Source organism: Lithobates pipiens, unplaced genomic scaffold, assembly GCF_037356315.1.
Source record: "Lithobates pipiens isolate NorthernLeopardFrog02 unplaced genomic scaffold, aLitPip1_a1.2 Scaffold_8, whole genome shotgun sequence".
Classification (NCBI taxonomy): Eukaryota; Metazoa; Chordata; class Amphibia; order Anura; family Ranidae; genus Lithobates; species Lithobates pipiens.
This window is the reverse complement of record NW_027507903.1, coordinates 113,784,631-113,811,932: the sequence shown is the minus strand read 5'-3', so window position 1 is coordinate 113,811,932 and position 27,302 is coordinate 113,784,631. Positions and strand designations below refer to the sequence as shown.

Genomic DNA, 27,302 nt, shown 5'->3' with positions numbered 1-27,302 from the left:
GCAGTGGCTCTAGGGGTCATATTTGATATGATACCTATATATTTTTGATTATATTACAGAACTTTGGAGAATCCTCGCCCTGTTCTATTACCCTGCACTGTACTACCCTCTTTTGGCATGTAACAGACTGGAAGGTGCAAAAGCTCAAAAGGCTGTAGGGTACAGCATGGGCACCATCCTCTCCTGGATGCATTGTGGAGCATTAATATGGCAGAAGGTAGAATGTCCACAATCACCACAGGTAAGAAAAACACATCGATTTCTACATTTTTGGGTAGATTTGTTTTCTGTTTCTTGGGACATTTGGACTTTGTTCTGCTCTGGACTTTGTTCAGTTTAGGATTCCTTTTTCTTCTATGTTTTGACAGAAACTTTATAAGAACAGTCCTTTGCAGGGTATATTGCAAATTCCAGGCATATATAAAATATACACAAGTTATACAGTATATTTCTTAAAAATCATCAGATGTATTTTAACACTGGCCATGCAAGTAGTTGAATTTGTCTTTTTAATTGCTTCCTCTTATTCCTTGCCTAGTAGATGTCCTTTTGGGAAAAGTAAGGGCAGTAGTGACCAAGAACCAGATCACATAGACATTAGCAAGTGAACCCTACATTGAAAACTTTATAATTGCCTCTTGTGATCTGCAGAATTCTAGTTGAAAGCTACAGTAAACAATCCCAATAATAGCTGTATTTAATACTGCCAGACTGCAGCTAAATGAAAGCAAATAACTGCAGTAGCTAATAATTACCTTGTACTGCAAGCACTTCCGAGTGGATGAACATCAAGTCTATGGGTCTTCATAGAACCCTGGGAATCTTAAATACTGTGGCACGTTAAACTGCAAATAAAGACCAGCTTTCATAGTTGCTGTCTAGTACCTTTAGTTAGTAAGGCTGCCCATGGACCATTAGTGAGGTGTAAAATTGACAACCACAGAAGCAGAGCTGCCCTATGCATGAGAGCACCATGCTTTTCAGGGATTACAGGCTTCTTTAGAGTTTGACAAGCCACTTTAATAGCTTTAAAAAGTAGCGTCAAGCTCTTATGCTTTGTAAATGTTTGTGGTGCTTAAGACTCTTTAATGTCATTGTTACCAAACGAATGCCTTTGTGAACAGGACCTAATACTGACAGCTAGCAGATGACTAGAGAGAGCAGGTTGATGTAGCTTGGGTGGCTAGACCATAAATTGGTTGAACAGAATTTTATCTGTCATGGCAGGTGAAATGGTTCACCCATACTCTATGTATTTGAACCAATTAGAAGGCGATTTGACTGGAATTTGTCTGAACCATTAAAAAAGACCTTTGCCTGGAATTTGATCTTAAAATACTATATTGAGAGCAGTATTAAAGCAAGGCTTGTGCAGTGGTTGCTAAATATCTAAAGTGGTGACAAAATCCATATACATTAAGTGGTGGTGAAGTGTTGGAGAACAGCCCCACTATCTATCTGATAGGTATATAAATATATTCATCCAAGTCTTACAAGCCTAAATATTTGTGTTACCACTGACATTCCCTCACAACAGTCTGGATCATGAAAAATCCATTGCTCACTGCAGAAATTTTTACTCCGATTGCCACGCCAAGAGTATTTTAGGAATGACAGCTGGAATCTGATACTATGGGAAAGATAAATAGGTTTCACATAAATCTGTCCCACTATCAATTACAAGAATCTTTCAGCACCGGTCCTCTATATATTAGTTGGAACTTGGTGTGTTAAATCACAGTCAAATTTGTGACCTACTTTTTGGGTTCCAGTCATTTTCTGAGTATGTTGCTGTTCTATCATCCACTGAACTTTCAGTATCTCTGTATTTCTGTATTTTATCAGATGCATAATGTGAGTGTCAAACTCCAAGTATCTCTATGATATGAAAATTATACTTGCAGAGGGTGGTTTGTGACCACTCTTTGTTGCCTGACCCATTAACCATTATGTGGTGTGAAATGATGGCAGCTGTTTTAACTCGTAACCTCCCTGGCGGTATGATTATGTTAGATTTTTATGCTCAAATCGGTACATTGTTTCCCAAGGAAATTTTGCGTTTTACATTGAAGGCCAGTAATTCTTAGGAATAACACACTTAAATCTGTCCAAACAAGAGTCTAGTAGACATCCCAAGTATGATAAAGTTTGAAACACAAAATTATAAATTATAATATAATAAATAACCATAAATAATTATAAGAAATAATAATATAATAATAAAAATGCATTCAATAATGTAATCAAATCAAAAACACAGAAATTTGCTCAGTTGCAGCATTGTCGCTGTCATTACTTTCCGTGTTTGATGATGAAGTTCCCCATGATTTACTATCGCTCAATTCTGCAAGTGATTCTAATTTATTATCGCTGTTTTCTAACTGGTCTAAAACCGCTTTTGATATAAAGGGACACTTTTTGGCTGCTATGGACAATCTCAAGTTTACAGGCAGAAAGAACAGTATATATAATATAAAACTGCATGCAGGGCATTGGACAAAAGTGAAATAATTTGATACAGTAATGTAATTTGTAAGATTACAATGTACTGTATGTATTATGTGTTTTTCACTTTTTGAATTTGATGTCGGGCTCCGTCCCCGTACGTCGTGACGCTCGCAGGGAAGGGAGCCCGGCACTGTGATAGATCGAGCGGAGGACACAGCCCGTGGACACAGTGGGTAGATATTGCAGGATCCTGGGGACAAGGTAAGTAACTTTGCCTGGATCCTGCAATGCAATCCCAGAGTGTGGCTCGGGGGTTACTGCTTTTGGTAATGAAAATTCCCCCCAAGCCACATTCAGGAATACCGCTAAGGAGGTTAAAGCAGATAATAAGTTCATGGGCTTTCAATACAAACATCAATGTTAGGTGCCATATATGAAGTGTCAGGCTGTATTGCTGACTGTTTTCATATAACTAGTTATAGTCAGTTTCTTTCTTTGATGCTCTGAAGTACCTTAGCATCATAAAAGAGAAAAAACTGATTGGGTACTAGGTTCAAAAGGCCAAAAGATCTTTAGTCAGACCCTGCATATTAGAGATGAGCTAATCAAATGAACTGCTAAAGTGGTGAAGTAAAACAGTTGCCAGTTCAGTCCTGACTTGGCGTCAGTTCCCTAGTGGAGCACACTCTCCCCACCCTCTCAGTAATGTCCAACATCCAATGAGTACTATACTACTTTATTTCGATAGCATCTAAAAAGGGAAATATACTACTTTGTTATGACTAAAATCACAGTACGGGGAAGAGAACTAGTAAATGGTGGTCCCATGAACCCCAACAGCCCTAAAATGGGATCCCCAGTGAATCCCATTATGTGACCTGAAGTCAATCCAGGGACAATTAGCCTGTTTTCCTTTGGTGCATGGGCCTCTTAAGCCTCGTACACACAATGAGAATATTGGACGAATGATCGTCTGTTTTGTTGCATGCTAGTCTCATATGGAAAACGAATAGGTTACTAGAGTTAATAAAATTAAGAATACAGCTTCCCGGGTTGATGTAATGCGTTGTGTTGTAATGTATTCCTTCATTTCCAAGCATGCACATTCTTGGTCACTTGATTTTTTACAGATGAATACTGTACTGATTAAACGAAAATTGTTCGTTCTCATATCATACAAGAAAAAATATTGTGCTTGTCTCTTCGGGTCATTTCACATGAACTGTAGCGATCGGCTCTCGAAAGTTGTGTACTAATGATCAGATAATCAGATGATTGGTTTAAAAGTGGTATTTTTTTTTCTGATTTTCTCTGTAATAAAGAGAATGGGTGAGTGATCCCTTTGTAGCAATTAGGACAACACAGTGGTGTAGTGGGTAGCACTCTTCAGTAAAAAGGGTCGCTGGTTCAAATCCCAACCACATTGCTACCTCCCTGGAGTTTGCATGTTGTCCCTGTGCCTGTGTGGGTTTCCTCCCACACTCCAAAGACATGCTGGTAGGTAAATTGGCTTCTATCCAAAATTGGCCCTCGTATATGAATGTGAGTTGGGGACCTTGAATTGTGGGCTCCTTGAGGGTAGGGACTGATGTGAGTGTGCAATATATGTGTGGAGTGCTGCATAATTTGAAGGCACTATATGGGTACCACCTTAAATAAATAGGGATAATTGTAGACACTCACTCACAAGTTGGACTGGTGTCTTTATTCAACCTTACTAACTATGTAATGTTTACCATATTCGCCTAGCAATAGAGTAACTAACAGATCCAAGTGGTCAAATCACCAGCATACTGTATGTTTCATGATTTGATCTCTATGCATACTTGAGTCCAAAGGCCTGGTATAATTGCATCCATCTGATCAGTCAGTATGCAGATCAAATATACTCCTGGGTGGATTACTTGTAAATGACTTATGATTCATTTTTTTACATAAGTCATTAAAGTTGCCAATCATTTTACATAGTTAAAATGTGTGACTGGATTTAAAATCAAATGAATTACAAAGACTTTTTTTATTCAACAAAAATAACACAGAAACAGATCCTATGTAACACTTACATCAAGGAAAAAAAAACACCAAGTTCTATCAAACACTCTAAATTCTGCATAGGCCAAAAACAGACTCTACACCACCAACCGTAATATTTATTTTATTTTACGTCTGGTTGCACACCAATGCATTTATCCAGAGAAATGAATGGAGACACATCAATATGCATGCCAACGCGCGTTAACTTTCATTATCATGCATTTCAATGTGCACTGAAGTGTTGGTCTTAATTTGCATCAAAGCGTATTGACACGCATCATCGTCAATGTGCGTTTTAATTCATGCGTTGAGATGCGTTTTGATATGTCTGTTGATTTCAATGTTTATGTTGTTGCTGTTTTATATTTTGTAATGATCCATTTTTACTTTTGAGAAAGAATGCAGTTCTACTTAGGATGCATTTTCATTACAAAAATTCCAAAATAAATGGAATTTTAGAGTGATTACTCTATATTGAAAGTGGGAAGTGAATTATTGTAAACCACGAGAATATTAATACAAAGGCACTCACAATCCAATCAAATCTGTATTTTTTTCTGTGCAAAGCAAGTGTAATTAATTCAGTGTAACAGTATTGGATGTACAGTTGTGCTAATAAGTTTACATACCGTGGCGGAATTTATGATTTCTTCCCCATATTTCAGAGAATATGAATGATAACACAAAAACTTTTCTTTCACTCATGGGTAGTGTTTGGTTGAAGCCATTTATTATCAATCAGCTGTGTTTACTCTTTTTAAATCATAATCACAGAAACTACTTAAATGGTGAAAGGTTTACATACCCCTGTTCTTAATACCGTGTATTTCCCCCTTTAACATCAATGACAGCTTGAAGTCTTTTGTGGTGTTTGGCGATGGGGCTCTTTATCTTCTCAGATGGTAAAGCTGCCCATTCCTCTTGGCAAAAAGCCTCCAGTTCCTGTAAATTCTTGGGCTGTCTTGCATGAACGTTTTGAGATCTCCCCAGAGTGGCTCAATGATATTGAGGTCAGGAGGAGACTGAGATGGCCACTCCAGGACCTTCAATTTATTCTGTTGTAACCAATAACAGGTCGACTGGGCCTTGTGTTTTGGATAATTGTCATGTTGGAATGTCCAAGTACGTCCCATGCGCAGCTTCCTGGCTGATGAATGTAAACGTTCCTCCACTATTTTTTGATAACATACTGCATTCATCTATCCCGCATGTCAGTCCCAATTTCAGACACAATTTCAGAGACATCTGTGCAGGTTTCTGCACAGATTGCAATGTAAATCGCAGTAGTACAGAAACTACTTTTTGAAATCGGTGCAGCACCACAGATGCGGCATTGCACCGATTAGGACGGTGCCATTGGCGACAGTTGCTGCCAATTTAACATGCGATTTGACATGTCAGATCGCATGTCGAAACACTCCAGTCTGATGCAGGACGCAGTAGGCATGATGTACCTTTCATCATAGGCCTTGTTGACTCCTCTCCAAATGAAGTGTTTATGGTTGTGGCCAAAAGGCTCAAATTTGGACTCATCACTCAAAATAACTTTGTGCCAGAAGGTTTGAGGCTTGTCTCTGTGCTGTTTGGCATATTGTAAGCAGGATACTTTGTGGCATTTGCGTAGTAATGGCTTTCTATTGGCGACTTGACCATGCAGCCCATCATTCTTCAAGTGCCTCCTTATTGTGCATCTTGAAACAGCCACCCCACCAAGTTATGTGTGGGCCTTTGCATCCCGAACAATTTTCCTGACAGTTGTGGCTGAAATTTTAGTTGGTCTATCTGACCACGGTTTGGTTTTAACTGAACCCCTCATTTTCCACTTCTTGATTAGAGTATGAACACTGCTGATTGGCATTCTCAATTCCTTGGATATCTTTTTATATCCCTTTCCTGTTTTATTCAGTTCAACTACCCTTTCCCGCAGATCATTTGACAATTCTTTTGCTATTCCCATGACTCAGAATCCAAAAATGTCAGTGCACCACTAGATGAAAGATGAAAGGGTCTGTCAGGAGTCCAGAAACTCATTAACCTTTTAGACACACACACTAATTACAATCAAACAGAACCTAGGTGAGAATGGTTACCTTTAATAGCCATTCAAACCCCTTTGTGCCAACTTGTGTGCATGTTATCAGGCCAAAATCCCCAGGTTATGTAAACTTTTGATCGGGGTCATTTCGGTATTTTCTGTTGTCATTATGATTTATGAGTAAACACAGTTGATTGATAATAAATGGCTTCAGCCAAAAACTAACCAGGAGTGAAAGAAACGTTTTTGTGTTACCATATCTTTGAAAAATGGGCAAGAAATCATAAATTCTGACAGGGTATGTAAACTTATGAGCACAACTGTATATAAATTGATTTACAGTATCTATCTATCTATCTATCTATCTATCTATCTATCTATCTATCTATCTATCTATCTATCTATATTAGATATTATATACTGTATATATTTAACACCCACTACAAATTATACATTAATATTGTCTTTGGCTATCCTCTAGTACTACAGATATTACTCCCTATTGTCAACCGTGCCGCAAATCTGCTGTCTGCTCGTGCTTAGTTTGATGTACCCTGTGCTGTTGGTACAAGAATGGCGCCGGTCTTCTCGCTCTAAACAGGTAATTTACCCAACTCTGATAAGATCTCCTGAATACGTAATACAGGCTTATAGCACTTACAATGTGCCATGCTGTGACTAAGAATGACTGACAGCCTGAAAAGATGGCTGGCAAGATTTTCGAGCTCTGTATAAAAATAGATGGTTTAGTGTGTGCTGGCACAGACCAAGTTATGTCCTGCTGTGGGTATTAATGGAGGGATTGAACTGTGTGAGAGCCAGGCATTGTAACTCTAATTCTGCCGTATTTTGTATACTAGACACTGTGAATATACGCTTTATATGGGTATAAACATGTTTCCGCATAGTTATATTGACTATTTGGTGTTTACTATATATATATTTATATATAAATGTGTCTTTTTTATTATGTGAGCTTTAAAATTCAGTTCAGAATATGCAGTCTATACATTTCTTTCACTTTAATTTTATTGATTTTAACCACTTCAGCTCTGAAAGGTTTACCCCCTTCATGACCAGGCCATTTTTTCCAATACGGCACTGTGTTAACTTAACTGACAATTTTTCGGCCGTGCAATGCTGTACCCAAATAAAATGTATGTCCTTTTTTCCCACAAATCGAGCTTTCTTTTGGTAGTATTTGATCACCTCTGCAGTTTTTATTTTATGTGTTATAAACAAAAAAATACCAACAATTTTGAAATTAAAAAGAAAACAATATTTTTTTACTTTCTGCTATAAAACACATCTAATTAAAAAAATTGAAAAAAATCTAATTTCTTAATCAGTTTAGGCCAATATGTATTCTGCTTTGCAGGAACACAGAAATCAATGCCTTCCCTACTGACAGAATGCCAATCTGCCTTGTTTACATAGGCAGGCTAGTGTTCTGCCTCTGTATCGAACAATCAGTGGGAGCAAGTGGGCATTAAGTCAGCGGTACACACTGATCGGTCCCTGCTGTGTATAATAATAGCAGGAGCGTGCCACCGGTGGTGCGCATTCGCACCTGCTATCCAGAGGTGCGGGATCACATATATATATTTCAAAATTTTTTATTAGTTTCATATAAAGAGTTAGAATTTACATGTAGAAGCTTATCAGATGTTCCATCTGGAGAACAGGTAACAAATTATGGAAAATACTCATAACAGTCAATGCAGTGTGAAATTCAATACATATCAGTTAACATACGCCTCCATCCGGAGGTATTGGTAGAGCTGGCTCCAGAGGAGGGATCACGTATATATATGTGATCTGGCACACATAGGGCAGATGGCGAGTGGTTATAGGATTTACACAGTATTGGTACCAGGTATACAGTATTTTGTTTAAACGTGGGAACTAAATACGTACAATAAATTGAAAGAAAGTAGAACGGAGGGGAAAAAAAGAAAACAGAAAGGTAAAGTAGCAGTCTATACGTTTGCAAGGGATATAGCTATAGAACTCATGGGTTAATGCATTATCATAGACACAGAAGGGCTTTCATTAGTGTAAAAGCCACATTATAAAGATGTATTATTAGTGTTTTATGTGTCTAGTGGGATAGATTTCTGCATTGTATGACAGAGAACGTTCGGAGGGGTGGATAAAATGATCCCATTGCGCCTATTACCATGTATTGTAATCCATTTGAACCATAAAAGAGCAGCAACATTATGGGGGCCTCCTCTCTGCACACACACAGTGCTTTTATTTGGGGGTATAAAGATGGTGATTTGTTACTTTATCTAGAACGAATTACTGGAAATCTCAGTATACATGAGGACGAAAGCTGGCATTGTTGCAGCCCAATTTAGATGTTACCTAAGTCCTGTCCATGTAAAGGGATTTCAAGTGGGGAGGAAAGTCTCATTGAATAGGCCCATTGTCCCAAAAATCTGTCCCATGTGATTAATCAGCCTGGTCCCCATGGCAACGTGTCCTTATCCAACACAGACTTTATCTGATTAATTATCAGCTGATGTGACTATGGCTGTGCATGTGTGTTTATGTTAAGTAAATTAGAGGTATATGTGTCTTGTGTATTATTCTTTCTCATTCTATATTTCATACACACAAACACACACGTGACTCACGCCTGTACAGTAAACATTTGATAAAGGATGGCTTGTCTCCAACAATGAAATCTATATTAAGCTACTTATAGTGAATTGTTAATCTTTCAGTATTGTGAAAATGTTGTTACATCATGTAACAGAATAGGTTTAAAGCAGAACTCCAACTTTATTTAACCACTTGAGGACCGTTGTGTTACACCTCCTTTCAGGGGTCAAGTCCTGGGAAAAAAGTGAAAAAGTGTAGGAACTCACCCTAGATTCTCCCCCCACCTCAAGGTGTGTGTGTGTGTATATATATATATATATCCTTTTTTTTTTTTAAATAAGGTGCAACATTTATTGTAAAGTGTCAGTTTACGAGGACATCTCCAAAATTCACAATGCATTAAACAAATAAATATAGAACAGATGTAACAACAAAATAATTTAGCCTGTATGCTATAATAACAAAAAAAAAACACATCACAATGTGTGACAATGGTTTAATGCGGACTCACTGTGCCCATCATTGCAGACTCACTTTGCCCATCAATGCAGACTCACTGTGCCCATCAACGCAGCCTCATTGTGCCCATCAGTGCAGCTTCACTGTGCCCATGAAATGCAGACTTACCTTTGCCCATCATTGCAGCCTCACTGTGCCCGTCAATGCATCTCCACTGTACCCATAATTTCAGTCTCACTGTGCCCCTCAATTCAGCCTCGCTGTGCCCATCAATGCAGCCTTACTGTCTCCATCATTGCAGCCACACTGTGAACATCATTACAACCTCACTGTGCCCATCAATGCAGCCTCACTGTGCTCATCAATGCAGCCTCACTGTCTCCATCATTGCAGCCTCACTGTGCACATCATTACAACCTCACTGTGCCCATCAATGCAGCCTCACTGTGCCCATCAATGCAGCCTCACTGTGCTCATCAATGCAGCCTCACTGTCTCCATCATTGCAGCCTCGCTGTGCACATCATTACAACCTCACTGTGCACATCATTACAACCTCACTGTGCCCATCAATGCAGCCTCACTGTCTCCATCATTGCAGCCTCAATGTGACCATCATTACAACCTCACTGTGCCCATCAATGCAGCCTCACTGTGCCCATCATTACCGCCTCACTGTGCCCATCATTGCAGACTTACTGAGCCCATCATTGCAGCCTCACTGTGCCTATCAATGCAGACTCACTGTGCCCATAAATGCAGCCTCACTGTGCCCATCAATGCAGCTTCATTGTCCCCTTCATTGCAGCCTCACTGTGCCCATCAATGCAACCTCACTGTGCCCATTAAATGTAGACTCACTTGTGCCAGGATCACACACAGTGTGGATCTCCTGCTGTAACACAGAGCTTAGGTCTGCAATGTTAGACAGTGCTGTAACAAAGTCCTGTCTCCTAGACCGGCTTCTGTCATTGGCGGAACAATGATCCAATGCCAGTAAATTGAATCAGTGTTACGCCTATTACAGGAGCTGGTCTAGGAGGCAGGACTTTGTTACAGTGGCCGGCCGCCGAACATTGCAGTGTGTGAGGTACAGAAGAGGAGGAGGAGGAAGGAGGGGAGGACTCTGAACCTGAGCCTCCCAAAATTGGCCTTAAGGGCCGCTGCAGCCACAGCGAAAAGGGAATGGCATTCCTGCTGTGGAAAAAGTACAGGAACGCATGCGTTCCTGCAGGACTCGAGCCCTGCCTCCTTCCTATCCAGGCCATTATTTAAGCACAGTTATAATTTGACTGACAAATACTCAGTCAGGCATCACTGTGCCCAAAATGAATTGTATATCCTTTTTGGTGACATTTAACAACCATTGAGATTTTTTTTTTAATCTTTATTCTATACAGAAAAAAGGCCACAGCATTTAAAAAAAATATGTTTCTCTTAGTTTTGGTTAAGGCTCAGTTCACACTGGTATGACATCTGACTTGTGAGAGACACATCATATGTCAAATTAAATGTTTCCCTATCAGAGCCATCTTAACTGATCGGACACAAGTCGCTCCAACTTTTGAAAAGGTTGCTGCACTACTTTGATTTGACTTTGTTACAAATTGATGTCACATCAAAGTCAAATCAAAGTCAGATTCTAAAGTTGCACTGAAAAAAAATTTTTCATTAAGAAACATGTTGATTTTGAGGTTTATAAAACATGGATTTTGGCTAACGTTGACACTATTGGTGGTAGTGTGGCTTGCAGTTGTGCAGACAAAGCTGCCCATTAATTTGAACGTGTCTGCAGTATGTTTTGGCTGTGGAAATGCATGCGATTTATACGCAGTCCTGCATTCACACCTGAGTGTTCTGTAGTGTGTTTCCCTATACCTGACTACTCTAAACATGCAGAATCCCATTATCTGTAATTGTGCCTGTTCACATTTCAACGCTCGGATGCTTTTAGCTCTATGCCCTGTGAAAGGTGTGAATGCCGGCTTAGGCTACTGTAGGTTCTCTAATGTGCAGGACTGCATGTAAATCACATGCATTCCCACAGCCAAAACATTCTGCTGTTTAGCAGACACATTCAAATGAATGGGCAGCTGTGCCTGCACAATCGCAAGCCGCACTACCTGCAATAGTGTGAACCTAGCCTTAAGTCGTTACTAAACCCACAACAGTAAAATCAGTCTGTGTATGCAGTAAAGCATGCTTGTTATACTCACTGTGGAACCTAAGGGGTTAATCCTCCACTTTGTGTAAAAAAGCTGTTTGATCTTGTATGCACAGATCCTCCCCTCCTTCCACTGTCCCCTGATAATTTCCTGATAACACAGAGCCTACAGAGTCAGGCTGCACATGCTCAGTTTGGTGTGTATTGATAGAGAATTTTTTCTTTATTGGGAGAGTGCATGTAATCAACACAGGGCCAATCAGCACTGTCCAGACAGCAGGTCAGGGGTCCTGGATCCTGATAGGACAGCTCAGTGCCCTATGAAAACTCCTCCTACAAGCTTTAACTAGTGCTTGGCTGGACACTGCTAGAAGTCACAAGACTGCTCTAACTGCTGATGAGGAAAGGAATTTACCAGGTTATATTTACTCAAATGATTGCATTTGCATTTTCTGTGTACTGTGGGAGACCAGATATAGTGAATGCAGGGTCCTGTGTTTACACTTTAAGGCAGTCATACAATAAATGGATTTAAATGTGGGCGGTTCGGGTAGGACGGGCTGAATTTCAATCCATGTATGGGCAGGCTGCTAGTGCAGAAGTTCTATTGCTGGTTGAATTAAAAAAAGTGACCAATGTATGGCCAGTCTTAAAAAGGATGGTTCACCTTTACAAAAAACCTGCCTACGCAGGTAAGGAATGTTTGAAGATTGAAGCAAACTGTGCAGCTCTGACAAAAGTTTAATAAAGCCCTTGCTATAGTTGTAGGCCATTTACATACCTTATGAAGCCTGGCTGGAATACGCTCAGGACATTGCTAAGTACTCCCAGGACTTTGCAAAGTGAGGCCTAGTCATCACTGCTCACCTTCACCATAACAGGAGTGAGCTCTTCTCTGATACCATAGCTCGGAGCTCAGCATTTGAGAGCTCACTCCTGTGATGGTGGAGGTGAGCAGTGATGACAAGATCTCACTTAGCAATGTCCTGGGAATATTCCAGTCAGCTTTAATATTGACTGGACCCTGGGCAAACATTTTCTTGGGCCCCCTCTTCCATGCAATTTCGCTCTCCATGGGCTTTGGGACAATAAATAGCAGCTAGGCCCAAAATCAGTTTACTGAATCAGATCAGGCAGCGATTGCGACTGGCTGCTAGAGGTTACAGCACACATTATGGCACACTGTTATTTTCTAGAGGTTTCAGCACATGACTTCTGCTTATTGATTGGTTGCTAGAGATTACTGTACATCAAACTTGCACACTAATTGAATGCTAGAGGTTACTGAACATGTATACCACTCACTAATTGGTCGTTAGAGGTTACTGCATGTCAGGTCACCTGAGACCAGGTGACAGATGCACTCCATAGGAGACGGAAGTGCACCGCTAGGTAGTGGACCTTAGGACTGACTGCTGCGGATTGTACCCAGGGAGATTCAGGACACAGGTCTACAGGATCACTAACACAGATCCCAAGGGGAGCTGGAGCATAGATTCCCCGGGGCGCGGAGTCTAAGAGCCAGAGCCTCCAGTAGTGAGGATGGACTTCGCTGCAGTCTGGCTCCAGGTCGCGGCCCCTAGGGTCTCACAGCTCACGCTCACAGTAGACTACAGGAGAAGGAAGCAGCAGGCTGGAACGACAAGGATAGTAAGGGGATACGGCAGAGGTCAGGGCAACCAGCAGACAGGAACAACAGAGTACACGCCAAAGGTTCAGGATCACAGGCAGACAGAGATGGTCAGGGATATGCAAAAGGTCAAGGCCACAAGCATACAGGAATCGTTGAGAACACGCTAAGGTCGGTAACAGAGTCAAACATAGAGCGCGCGGCAAGCAGGAACCAGGAAGGCAAACACACAATGATACACAATGGTTGATCAGCACCGATGGCTTGCAGTGCACAGGTTAATATAGGGTTCCCTGATAGGGCCTGGGGTGGAGCCATGCTTAGAGGAGAGGTTATAAAAACCACCAGGTGGAAGTGGCTGGCCTCTTAGTCTGAACACATGAGGGGAGGTAAGCAAACACATGAGGGGAGGTAAGCAAACACAGGAAGATCACTGCATAACCATGAAACTGCACATTATTACTGTTCACTGATTGGTTGCTAGAGGTTAGTGCACAGCATTACTACTCACTGATTGGTTGCTAATGGTTACATCACATCATCTCCTCACTGCCTGCCTGCGTATTCACATGCACCAAAATTCAGGGTGCTGTGGCACCATGTTCTTTTGAAGAAGGGTTCTACCTCCAATTTGCTTACTTTTGCAGAACATGATTTTAGGCGTAATGACCACAATTGTAGGCAGGACTTTCAAGTATGCTGCTTTACCTCCCCAGTGGGCAGCATTAAGCAGAAGTGATGGTGGATGTGACCTCAGGGGGACATGATATACATATGAATGTGGCCTCTATTTAAATATCAATGCCGTGGTCCACGACTATTTACATATTAATGCTGCCACTATTTACATATAAATGCAGGTTATTTACAGGGTCTGCAGGTGAGTCATCTGTACATGACAATAGGGCAGAGCTGGGCAGCAGCAGCAAAAGTTTACACTGAGATATCGCAACACAGTACGGGACTAAAACTTCAAGGGATAAGGGAATTTAAACTGGGATAGTTGGCAAGTATGAGGCAGCTTCTTTGGGCCCCACTACAATGATGGGGCCCAGGGCAGCTGCCCCTTTTGTCCTGCCTTAAAAACGGTCCTGTATTTAAATGGCCTACATCTATAACAAGGGCATTATTCAATTTTAGCCAGAGCTGCACAGTTTGTTTTTTATATACAGATGCTCCTTATCTGCATAGGCAGTTTTGTGGTAAAGGTGAACCATCCTTTTAAGGCCAGCTTCTGTCAAAGGGTCATGACAGAAAAAGGTCTGCCTATGGGCATCCAAGGGGAAGGTTGCTATACTAACATCGGATTGTTAGTATAGCAGCTCCTCCTGAGCTCCTCCTGAGCTCTTCACTTTTTTTCATTCAGCATGCTGGGTTGAACGAAAAAAACTGTTAGCGTGAACCAGGATTTAGGCTCAAGCTAAACTGGTGGCTTCATTTTTAAACAATTGATAGAATTATCTACTCTTTAAATGTTATTTTATTAGCATCACATTGATTTTGGTATGCTGCAAATTAGATGACTGCAAAAAAGTGGTTAAAATATCTCAGCAACAAAGGGATTTAATTGACTGTGTAGCCCTATATGATGCGGTCTTTTGATCAACAGCATTTTTTTCTGAGCCCCCTGTAAAACAGTTTTACTACCTTTGGTCCTGCCACTAGCATAAGAGCCATTGATTGTCCACTTCCTGTAACAGAGCAAGCTGTCCATCAAAAGTGGTAGGTACCGTTGGTTGGGACAAACCATATATCACTGATAGGGGTACTCTATCTAAATGATCAGTTTTTTATTCATATAGTTATAACTTAATTGCTGCAGCCACTGATTGATGGAAAACTTTCCAACATGTTCCTTTGACAGAAGGCGATTAAACAATTGACTTCTGTGCAGCGTGAAGCCCAGACATTGAAATTCGTATGGCCCCTCCTTATGTATGACCAGCTTTAATTTTTATAGCTCTTTGAAATGTTTTTAATGGATTTATAGCTCGTGCCTCCTTCCATGTTAGTTTTGAACCCATAGGAATGAAGATTTATGAACGCCCTGTCAAACGTTCTTTTTGGAAAACAACGCTTGCAGGATTTCGCAATACGGTTACATTTTTGTGACTGTGAATACACAATCACACAAGGGGATCGTTTCAGCAATTCAGATGATGAGCTGCTTTTGCAGATTTGTCTACTGGGTGAAGAATAATGAATGGAATCAATAATCAGGATTGGCTGATACGTCCCCTGTTTGTTCTTTGCTTGGTTTTCCATAAATCAGCCTTATTGTCCTATCTCCTTACATTCCCTGTACAGATCTCTCACAAGCATAGATATATGATACTTAGGAATGCATGCATCAGTAGCTATCAACTATGCAGTGCATAACGTGTGTTGTAGACTTCTATGGTGCTTCTCTTTTGACCCATAGATTTGCTAATGGGTCTACTAGCATAATGTATGCACCATTTGCTGCATTATACCTATCCCCAAATAATTGTGGGTGACAGGCTGTGCTGAGTGAGGCATGAAAATTGCTTTGGCAGCTATTTTAAGAGTGCTAATGCTCTCTTACAGCATAATGCGCAGCTTGTGCTAGGCAAACATTTGAAATGTTACAATGTGTAGAGATGAATAATGTTGTTTCATGATTAGATGTCAAGTACAAAGAGTATGCCTTATTCTTTAAAAGGGTCTCCGTTTCTTGGTGTGGGTTATGTAACAAGGTACTGTATATGAGGACATGGGGAAAAAAATAAAAATTAATGCTTTAACCAAACAGCTCAATGCACAGATGAAATACATAAATGTGATCTATTTCATCTGTCAAAATATTTGAATTCTGTCCAGCACTCTTGTGGTTCATGCCGACCAGTCTGGCTATATAGCCACTGGGTGACATCACTACTCAAAGCTTTCTATGTTACCTCCCTGTCTCTAGCCTGCCTAATTAATGAATGTGACTACATTATTATTATTATAATACAGGATTTTTATAGCGCCAACAGTTTGCGCAACGCTTTAACATGAGGGCAGACAGTACAATTACAATACAATTCAATACAGGAGGAATCAGAGGGCCCTGCTCGTTAGAATTTACAATCTAGAAGGGAGGGTCAATTGGAAACAAAAGTTAATAATTGTGGGGGATGAGCTGATGGAGAAAATGAAAATACAGTTGTTAGGTGTGGGTAGAATAGGCTTCTCTGAAGAGGAGGGTTTTCAGGGATCGTCTAAAAGCTAATAGAGTAGGAGATAATTAAACAGATTGGGGTAAGGAGTTCCATAGGATTGGAGAGGCTCTGGAAAAGTCCTGGAGACGAGAATGGGAGAAGATGACAAGGGAGCTAGAGAGCAGGAGGTCTTGAGAGGAATGAAGAGACCGATTAGGCTGGTATTTTGAGACTAGGTTAGTGATGTAGCTGGGGACTAAGTTGTGGATGGCTTTGTAAGTAGTTGTTATTATTTTGAATTTAATTTGTTAGGTGAGCGGAAGCCAGTGGAATGATTGGTAGAGAGGAGTAGCAGACACAGAGTTATTGGTAAGGTGGATGAGTCTGGCAGCAGCATTCATGATGGATTGAAGGGGGATAGACTGTGTAGAGGTAAGCTAATGAGAAGGGAGTTGCAATAGTCAAGGAGAGAGATGACCAGTGAGCGAATTAAGAGCTTTGTTGTGGTATTGGTTAGAAAGGGGCGTATTTTGGAGATGTTGCGGAGGTTGAGGAGGAAAGATTTAGGCAGTGATTGGACGTGGGGTTTAAAGAACAGTTCAGAGTCCAGGACTACACCTAGGAACTTGGCATGCGGGGATGGGCTTATAGTTGTGCCATCGATTTTAACAGAGCGATCAGGTGAAGGGGCATGATGGGGAGGAAAAATTATAAGTTCGGTTTTGGATAAATTGAGTTTGAGGAAGTGGTGTGACATCCAGACTGATATATCTGTTAATAAATGAGTGATACATGAGGAGACGGAGGGAGTGAGCTGAGGGGTAGAGATATAGATTTGGGTGTTGTAAGCATAGAGGGGGTATTGGAAGACAAGGGAGGCTATCAGTTGACCCAGGGAGGAGGAGTAGATTGAAAATAGGAGAGGTCCAAGAACAGAACCTTAGGGGACCTCAATAGAGAAAGAAAGAGGAGAGGAGAAAGTAGAATTGTAAGTAACGCTAAAGGTGTGGTTGGATAAGTAGGAAGAGAACCAGCGAACAGTACAGTCACAGAGACCAAAGGTGTGGAGTTTTTTGAGGAGGAGGATCTGGTCAACCGTATCAGGTCCAGGATTAGGAGTACAGAATAGTGTCCATTGGTTTTGGCCGTTAGTAGGTCATTTGTTAGTTTTAGGAGAGCAGTTTCTGTGGAGTGTTGAGGACAAAATCCAGACTGAAGGGGATCAAGAAGGCTATTAGCACCAAGGTGGGCGCTTAGTCAGTTGTAGTCCAGATGTTCAAGGAGTTTGGATAAAAAGGGTTGCAAGGATATGGGGCATAGGTTGTTAAGGTTGGATGGGTCCAGTGAGGGCTTTTTAAGTATGGGGCTGACGAGTGCATGTTTTAGAGCATGGGTCTTCAAACTATGGCCCTCCAGTTGTTCAGGAACTACAATTCCCATCATGCCTAGTCATGTCTGTGAATGTCAGAGTTTTACAATGCCTCATGGGATGTGTAGTTTCGCAACAGTTGGAGGGCCGTAGTTTGAGGATCCCTGTTTTAGAGAGTTGGGGAAGATGCCAGAAGAGAGGGAGAGATTGAAAATGTGGGTTAGAGAGTGTAGAATAGAGCCAGAGGGTGAACGTAGCATTTGCGAGGGATCAGGATCCAGAGGGCAGGTGGTAAGCTGGACGTTAACAAGTAGTTTAGCAACCTTGTCTATAGTGGTGGGGGTTGAAAGAGGAAAGTAATGTCTGTACCTGTGGGCATGAAGTGTAAAGTGTGGAGGGTATCTGAACAGCGGAGGTATCCTTGCAAATAGTATCAATCTTCTGTTTGAAGTGATTGGCAATCACCTGGGTAGTAAGTGAGTTAGAGGGTGGAAGCAGTGGAGGACAAAGTAGAGGGTTGGAGGTATTAATTATTGAGTGCGACTACATTGGTGAGAATCTCCTAGTGCTCTCCCCTTCTAGAAGCCTGACTGAACACCATTGGCTCAATTAAAGGGAAATATACTATATCACCAAAAGTATTGGGGTCCCTGCCTTTACATGCACATGAACTTTAATGTTTAACAGTCTTAATCTGTAGGGTTCAATATTGAGTTGGCCCACCCTTTGCAGCTATAACAGCTTCAACTCTTCTGGGAAGGCTGTCCACAAGGTTTAGGAGTGTGTCTATGAGAATGTTTGACCATTCTTTCATTTGTGAGGTCAGGCACTGATGTGGATGTGAAGGCCTGGCTCGCAGTCTCCTTTTTAATTCATCCCAAAGGTGTTCTATCGGGTTGACGTCAACACTGTGCAGGTCAGTCAAATTCCTTCATCCCAAAATTCGCTCATCCATGTCTTTATGGACCTTGCTTTGTGGTCCAAATCATTTCGTGGAGGGAGGATTATGGTATGGGGTTGTTTTTCAGGGGTTGGGTTTGGTCTCTTAGTACCAGTGAAGGGAACTCTTAAGGCGTCAGCATAACAAGACATTTTTGACAATTTCATGCTCCCAACTTTATGGGAACAGTTTGGGAATGGCCCCTTGAGTCCTGACCTCAACCCATTAGAAAACCATTGGGATGAATTAGAGCGGAGACTGCAAGACAGGCCTTCTCGTTCACATCAGTGCCTGACCTCACAACTGTGATTCTGGAAGAATGGTCAAACATTACCATAGACACACTCCTAAACCTTGTGGACAACTTTCCCAGAAGCGTTTAAGCCAATAATAGCTAATAACTACAAAGAATGGGCCAACTCAATGTTGAACCCTACGGACTAAGAAGTTCATGTGCATGTAACGGCAGGTGTCACAATACTTTTGGAAATATAGTGTATCTTACAATATGACAGAATGAACCCTGACATGCTCATAATGCACTCCTACCTTCCAGCCTTATTTCTAGTAGACTAGTGTAGCAAAATCCCAGGCCTCCTTTGGTCTAATGAGAACCTCCAGGGCCAGAGATAGATGACATCGTTCTGTATATAGTGGGTTGTGAGGCATAGTGGGTACAAGGTAGTTAAAGTCATTGGGTGCCAGACACTTCTTGAATGCAAAAGAGATTTTTATTTCTCTTAACAGAACTTTTGGAGAAAGGGTTAGGGCCAGGACACCCTTAGGTAGTTGCAAGGTTAATTGGCAGACTCCGAGACTTCAACAGGAGGACAACAATGCAGGGAAAGGCATCCAGCCAGACGCCACATCTGCATGTGTAGGGATGTTTTTTCCTATGGCAACAGTTTTTAACAGTTCCTAACACAAAGTGTTCACTTCTACTACAATCTACTTGTAGTTCTCAGCTCACTGAGCTCCCAGTCTCTCTCATTAGAGTAGGCGATTCTCTGCCACAGAATTCCTTGAGCTCCTCCAATCTTCACCATAGTATCTTCCTTAAAGCGGGAGTTCCGCTGAATTTTATTTTTTTTAAAGTCAGCAGCTACAAATACTGCAGCTCACCTGTCCAGCGTGCCGATCTGTCGCTCGGCTCTCGGGTGCTGCCACCACCATCTTCGCTAAGGGAATCAGGAAGTGAAGCCTTGAGGCTTCACTTCCCGGTTCCCTACTGTGCATGAACGAGTCATGCTGCGCAATACGGATAGTCCCTGCTGTCTTTGGGATCTGTGTGTTTCCCAGCAGGCAGCGGGGGGGGGGGACAAGAATTGGCGTAGATACCGCAGATTCTGCGGATATCTATGCCCGGAAGTGGGTGTAAATACCTGTATTATAAATACCTGCACCCCTCTCCACCCTGAAAGGTGCCAAATTTGACAACGGGGGGGGGGGGGGGGGGGGGGGTTCCGAAAAGCGGAGCTTCCTTTTTTGTGTGAACCTCCGCTTTAAGTGTCACCCCCCGCTTCTCAACTGGGTCCCTAACTTGGCACTCAAGATACTTCTCAAGCTTCACCCCACTGGCCTGCTCGGTCCCTGGCTTGACACACAAGGCTGCTCTGCAAGCGTATCCTCCGCTGGTTTGATAACCACTTTTTCTCGATTCTCCGCCATCACTGGTTGGTGAGAATACCAGTACTTGCTTCAGCTACTTACTGTGGTCCCTGGTAATAAGGTGGTCGCTCCCTTGGTGGTGACAGCTTCCCCTCTAATTCTGAACACGACAGGTTCTCCGGCTGGCAGAACCATCACTTCTGGTTGGACTGCAAGCCGCAATCCCAACCCTGCACTGTTCTGGATAGGCCCTCAGACAGCCTAGTAGCCATATGTGCCCAGGATAGGCCCAATTCCCGGACTAGCAGCCTGGGCAATACAACACACGTCCACCCAGACAGCCGTCCAGGTGGCACAGAACCCCGATCACCTGACTCCATCCAAATATATAGGCTCTCCCAGCAGGCCAAGGGATCCAAGAAAACCCCTGTGGTTTTGTTGAGATAACCCATATATCCATAATCTGACCTAGCATTCCCCTTCTCTTATCTAATGTCACCAGCTACCTGGCACCTAGTGGCAGAAGAGAAAAGTGCAGCAGTGCCAGACTTAGGAAGAAATCAGATGATCCTTAACAATTAGCCAAGGTAGCTGACTCCTGGCAGGTAAATTCAGGAGCAACCCTTCCTAAACTCCAGGGTGCTACATCAGTGTACTGCATATCTCAATACAAAATTTTTGAATGCGTACATAACCAGAATAAAGGTTAATTAAAGATAACCTTGAATGAAAAATGAATATTCTAGCCCCCTCTATAATGTAACTAAAAAAGGAAAAACTATTGTCTTCAAAAAACCCGGTGTCACCCATTTTGCTTTGCCATCTACAATGCTAAACTGATAAGACCCCATCCCTAGTGCTGACAGAATTCCTGGTAGGTTGGTCATGTGATGTGTGATTTTACTTACCGTATTTATCGGTGTAAAAAAAACACTTTTTCCCCCTTAAAATCGGGGGAAAGTCGTGGGTGCGTGTTATACGCCGATTCCCACTGTCTGCGAATCAAAAATACCGAGCGCGGCCGAAAAATACAGAGCGCGACCAAAAAATACAGAGTGCCGCTGAAAAATACTAAGCCGATTGCTCGGCTCCGCTCGTAGTCCCGCCTCCCTGCTGTTTCTCTAGCGAGCGCTGCCGAAAAAGACCGAGCCGACTGTACTGTGTACTCGGCTCGGCTCGGCTTGCAGTCCCACCCATACTGGGCGGGACTGCAAGCGGAGCCCAGCCGAATACACAGTACAGACGGCTCGGTCTTTTTCAGCAGCGCTCGCTAGAGAAACAGCAGGGAGGCGGGACTACGAGCGGAGCCGAGCAAGTCGGCTTGGTCTTTTTCGGCAGCGCTCGCTCGGTCTGTCTCGGCGGTGGGAAATTTAAACATGGGCAAGGCTGCAAACGGCACTGGCCAAGCTGCAAATGACACATCAAAGCTGCAAACAGCGTTGGGCAAGCTGCAAATGACACTGATCATTCTGCAATGATGAACAAGGCTGCAGATGCACACTGATAAGGCTGCATTGACTGGCATTTAAATGTAAGTTTTTTTTTCCTTAAACTTCCCTCCTAAAACAGTTTTCCTTAAAATGCCCTCCTAAACTTGGGGTGCGTGTTATACACTGGTGCGTGTTATACCCCGATAAATACGGTACCTCTCTCTTTACTGAAAACACCCCTCTTTCTTCAGAGGCAGTGACGGCAATAGGAAGTGCTCAATAAATGGTCTCTACTCTGAGCATAATAAAACATGACGGCTCCAGAATATCATTTACATAGGAAGTCCAGGTCATATTTGGACTAGAGAATGTATTAGTCAGTTCTGTCATATTATTATATTCACTTGATTTAATGATTGTGTTCCTAATGTAATAATGATGCCAATAAAAACACTTGACATTAGATGAGTTTAAATTTTGTTCTTCTAAGAACAATTGTGGAAAAAGATATACAAAAGATCTTTCATAGAAGACGAGCACAAGAAAAAAAGTCAATCTGCATATATGGAGTGTTTTGCTCATTTTCATTGTTGAACCATTCATTTATTTTTTGATAAAGTGCTTGGATCAGTTCTATTATTATTATTATTTTTTATCTCAAAAGAAAGATGTTATTAAGCAGTAAAAAACAGAGCAAGTCAGTAAAAAAAAACATACCTTTAGGCTTGATTCACACTAGCACGTTTTTTGATGCATTTTGCAGAAATGCAAGGAAATTTTTTAACATGGGTTCCTATGGAACATGTTCACATCAATGGACTAATAACGCATGTCATACGCGATTTTGCACTTTAGTCATTGTAATATTTTTGCACTATTGTGATTGCACATTTATTTATTTATGTACAGTATATAGATTTGCACATTTATTTATGTGTTTATGATTAGGTGGTTCATATATTTTTACATTTTTGTTTAAAAGGTAGTGCTACATAACTTTTTTATATTTTGATAGATAGTGTGGAGATCATTATTTATGTTGGCAGCTTCCTGTAAGTTTTATTTATACTAGTTAGATCAGTTCAGGGTTGTTGATTTGGGGTTGTGCGCACTAGTACCTTATTTATAATAATGCATTTTTGTGCCTCTGCGTTTTTGAAAAGGGTCGGGGACTTTTTTTCATGCAAAATGCAGCGTTTTGCATACAATAGAAGTCAATGGACCTGCATCAAAAATGCAAGTACCGCTTTTTTTACTGTGTTTTTACCGCGTTTTTGCAGTGATTTTGCCGCGATTTGCGTTTTTTTTCTTTTTTTTCACTGTATATATCTGGTTGCTAAGCAACCACAGTGTAAAAAAATAAAAAAAATTTAAAAAAAAAACGTAAAACGCGGCAAAATCGGAGTAAAATTGTGTGTCAATTAACACGACAAGCACCGCAAAAAGCACTGCAAAAACGCTCAAAAGCAAAATGTATAGATGTGAATTGAGCCTTAGGCCTGATTCACACCTATGCAGGTTGCAGTTTGCATATTCCAGGTGCATTTTGCATTTTTCAATACATGTTTTTTATCCATTGCAGTCTATGGAACCAAAAACCAGAAAAAGGTCCCTGGCCCTTTCCAATAAAATGCACAGATGTGAACGTGACCGATAGGAAACTATTTTGAAAGGACTGTAGTGTGTTTCTGCAAAACTGAAAATGCACTAAAACATGCATAAGTGTGGACCGGGCCTAAGGCTGGATTCACACCTATGCATTTTTAGTGCATTTTGCATTTTGCAGATTTGCACTACAGTCCATCTAACATTGTTTCCTATGGAACACGTTCTGTAGTGCAAATCTGCAAAATGCAAAAAGCACTAAAAATGCACAGGTGTGAATCCAGCCTTAGGCTGGCCATACATTATTAAATTTCCTTCAGATTTACCTTCAACTATGTAGTACAACAACCTACCTGATTACATACAAATTTAAAGTGTTTAGGTTTGACCTCGTATTATATGGTTTTGGTAAGTCTAAAAGAAAATTGTACAAGAAAATTGTATAATGTGTGGCCAGTCTTAGCATATCATTGCTTGGCTGACATACCACACCCACACCTTCTTCTGATTACTGGATTCCATTGATAGTTATTATCAGGGGTGGGTCTGTACAATGGATGTACCACAAAATGCATGTGAAATTTCTTTACCTGAAAGAATCATTTGATATTATCTGGAAAAGCCATTCTCATAATTTTCAACAAAGGGGAACTCTTGATATAACTTTCTCAGGGAATCCCTTCTTAAAATTACTATATCTACAACTCATGATACATTAGTGTGATGGTCGGTGGGAAGAATGTTCCCAATATTCCTTACATTGGTGGTCGTTGGGAAGAATCACCCCCTTATAGATAGCTGAAAAGATTAATGGTGTCGGTGGGAACTTATCTGAGAGGCAGAATTTGCTCATTGCTCAAGGATCCCCTAACAACCTCTGGAGGAACCCTGGGGATCCACGGAACCCTGGTTATGAAACCCTGACCTGGAATCTGATATTATCCCATATATATTTTGTGAACCATTCAACAAATTAAACAAAGAGTTTTGCTCTTCCTCCTCCACCCAAACCCCCCCCCCCGAAGTAATAAAAACAAATTTTTTTGAGGGGGGTTGCTAGATTTGACAGGTACCTGCTCCCTACCTCCGCTGGGATTGCCTCGTTTGATCCCTCCTACCTCCTTGCCCGCAGACTCCTGGAGCACGTCACAGGTCCCAGGAGTCTGTGGGACCATTCACAGAGCACAGCTTCCCACAATGAACATGGTGGTGCCAGGGACCCGAAGACCAGCGAAGAACTGGCCTGGGTGAGGACAGCACTGGATCTCCATATTGGTAAGTGTCCTTTTGTTAAAAGTCAGCAGCTACAGTATTTGTAGCTGCTGACTTTTAATTGTTTTAAAAGTGACTGAAGATCCTCTTTAAGAACTCAAGGGAAACCATAAAGTAGTATTAGATCTTCAGCATTTTTTAGCTTAATACATTGAGCACAATAATAAAATATTTTCTCAGAAAAATGTGTTCAAATTCTTACCCCAGCCATTGCAGCTTACAACTTTCAATGCTGCTGGCCCATGCTCTCTCTGTGCTGCTTTGCTTGAAATTATAGTCTTCACAAGAAAGAGTTAATAGTTGACAGTGCAGTCTTGGACCAGTCTGTTGGTTTGGAGAAAGATGGGGAAAGAGTGGGAGGTGCAGGGGAGTGCCTTTCCATCCTGAGCTACATGTATGTTTCTATTGATGCACACAGCGTGTGGAGACAATTCTAGTGCCTGCATGCAAGCTCCATAGGATTCTGCAAGGCAAAGGAGCCACCCTGAAACAGGAAACTTAGGGCTTGGCACTAGTGTAAACGGGAACAAGGACTAATGAATCTGCACAATCAGTAAGTGATTAACCTAGCTGCTGAAAATACTTAAAAAACTTGTGGTTTAATAAAGGACAGTTACACAGAGAAGCAACGTGCATTACGCCTTTAGGTTATGGAAGATGGATAATAGGTTGTTTGCTACAATGAGCTGACTTTTTGAAAATGTAACTGTTCCCAATCTGTTATTGTTTCATTAGAGCTGCCCTTTTATTAATCTTAACCCCTTAATGCCGACCGTAGGCAAATATGCAGCCCCACTGGACTGTTTTTTTTTCCGTTGGGCCGCATATTTGCGTATCTCCCTTTGTGCTGGGAGCCGGCTGCACGGCGCGCTCCCAGCACAGAGACTGGGGTTTCACTGAGACTAATGATCGGGACCTGGAACTCCTTCTGGGTCACCTGATTGCTGTGATAGCCTCTGATTGGCTATCACAGTGATCAGTCACTGCGAAGCCCGTCCCCATGTTTTCTCTCTTTGTGGAATGGACAAGACAGATACATTACATAAATAATAATTATAAAATAAAATACCTAGATCAAGGTTTGATCTAGGTCAGCCCTACGGTTAGTGTTTGGGTCAAGATCAAAAGTCAGGGTCAGTATTTTTTGGACAGGATTTAAAAAAAAAATATTAGCGTCAGTGTCACTGTGTTTTAGGCAAGATAAAAAAAGCAAAATGCGCACTAGTGTTTCTGGGCTGTGCTATGGGTACAAACAACAACTAATGCCGCATACACATGACCAGACTTTTGACAGACAGGGTCCAACAGTCTTCCCGATGGACTTTCGGCGGAGGTCCGACGGACTTTCTTAACAAACGGACTTGGCCACACACAACCGGACTAAGTCCGTTCGAAAGTCCGTTCGTTTTGAAAGTGATGACGTAAATGGGACTAAACAAGGAAGTTCAATAGCCAGTAGCCAATAGCTGCCCTTGCGTCGTATTTGGTCCGTTGGACTAGCACACAGACGAACGGTTTTCCTGATTTTTAGTCCGTCGAACTTGAGTCCATTGGATAGATATGAAACATGTTTTATTTCTAGGTCCGTCTGACTTTTGGGGAAAAAAAGTCCGCTGGAGCCCACACACGATCGAATTGTCCGACGGAAAGTCCGATTGTGTGTACGCGCCATTACATAAACATATGTAAGATAGCTGTGTTTGTCAAGAGCAGGAGAATTTATTTCTGGCTGTTCTTTGGTGGTAGGTTATGGTAGTAGTAAGAAATATACACTTACATTTAAAAATATGTTTTTTTTTTTTTGTTTTTTTACTATTTTGGGCCAGTTTTTCTTAGGTAATAAGAAGAAATCAGGAGATATCATTACCATTTACCACCAAATGAAAGTCCAATTTGTCCTGAGAAAAAAAAAGGTATACTCTACCTGGATGCACAAAGTAGTTGGGATGATATGTACAGTTTTACTAGCACATGTCAAAGTAGCAAAATTGCTTTGAAGCATTAAGATTTGTTTTACCCTTAGGTGTGAAGGTGTTAAACATTAAAATAACTGAAAGGAAAATCCTTCTCTGTTAGAAAAGACTATGTTAAAAATCACATGGAAACTGGTTCTGGTTGTAAAGTTATGCACTTGGGGGCTAAGAATATGCATGCATCATACATTCTAGGGGGAGTACAACTGGGGGGATCCATAGTGGAGAAGGATCTGGGGGTTTTGGTAGATCATAAGCTTAATAATAGCATGCAATGCCAAAGCAAGCAAAGTCCTTTCTTGTATTAAGAGAGTTATGGACCCCAGAGAGAGAGATATCATTTTGCTCCTGTTCAAATGATTAGTAAGACCTCATCTGGAATATGCAGTTTAGATTTGAGCACCAGTTCTCAAAAAGGATATTGGGGAACTGGAGAAAGTGCAGAGAAGGGCAACCAAACTGATAACAGGCATGGAGGAACTCAGCTATGAGGAAAGATTAGAGGAACTGAATTTATTCACTCTTGATAAGAGGAGATTAAGGGGGGATTTGATCAACATGT

At 41.5% G+C, this 27,302-nt stretch overlaps 1 protein-coding gene across 1 annotated transcript in view; it reads left to right on the top strand.

Moving 5' to 3' along the window:
- STRA6 (signaling receptor and transporter of retinol STRA6) overlaps nt 1-27,302 on the top strand; it is a 122,624-nt gene that overhangs the window by 38,143 nt on the left and 57,179 nt on the right. The window contains exons 6-7 of the mRNA XM_077472386.1: nt 60-241; nt 6,999-7,118. Of these exons, the coding sequence (XP_077328512.1) occupies nt 60-241; nt 6,999-7,118 (302 nt within the window). The remainder of the gene's footprint in view (nt 1-59; nt 242-6,998; nt 7,119-27,302) is intronic.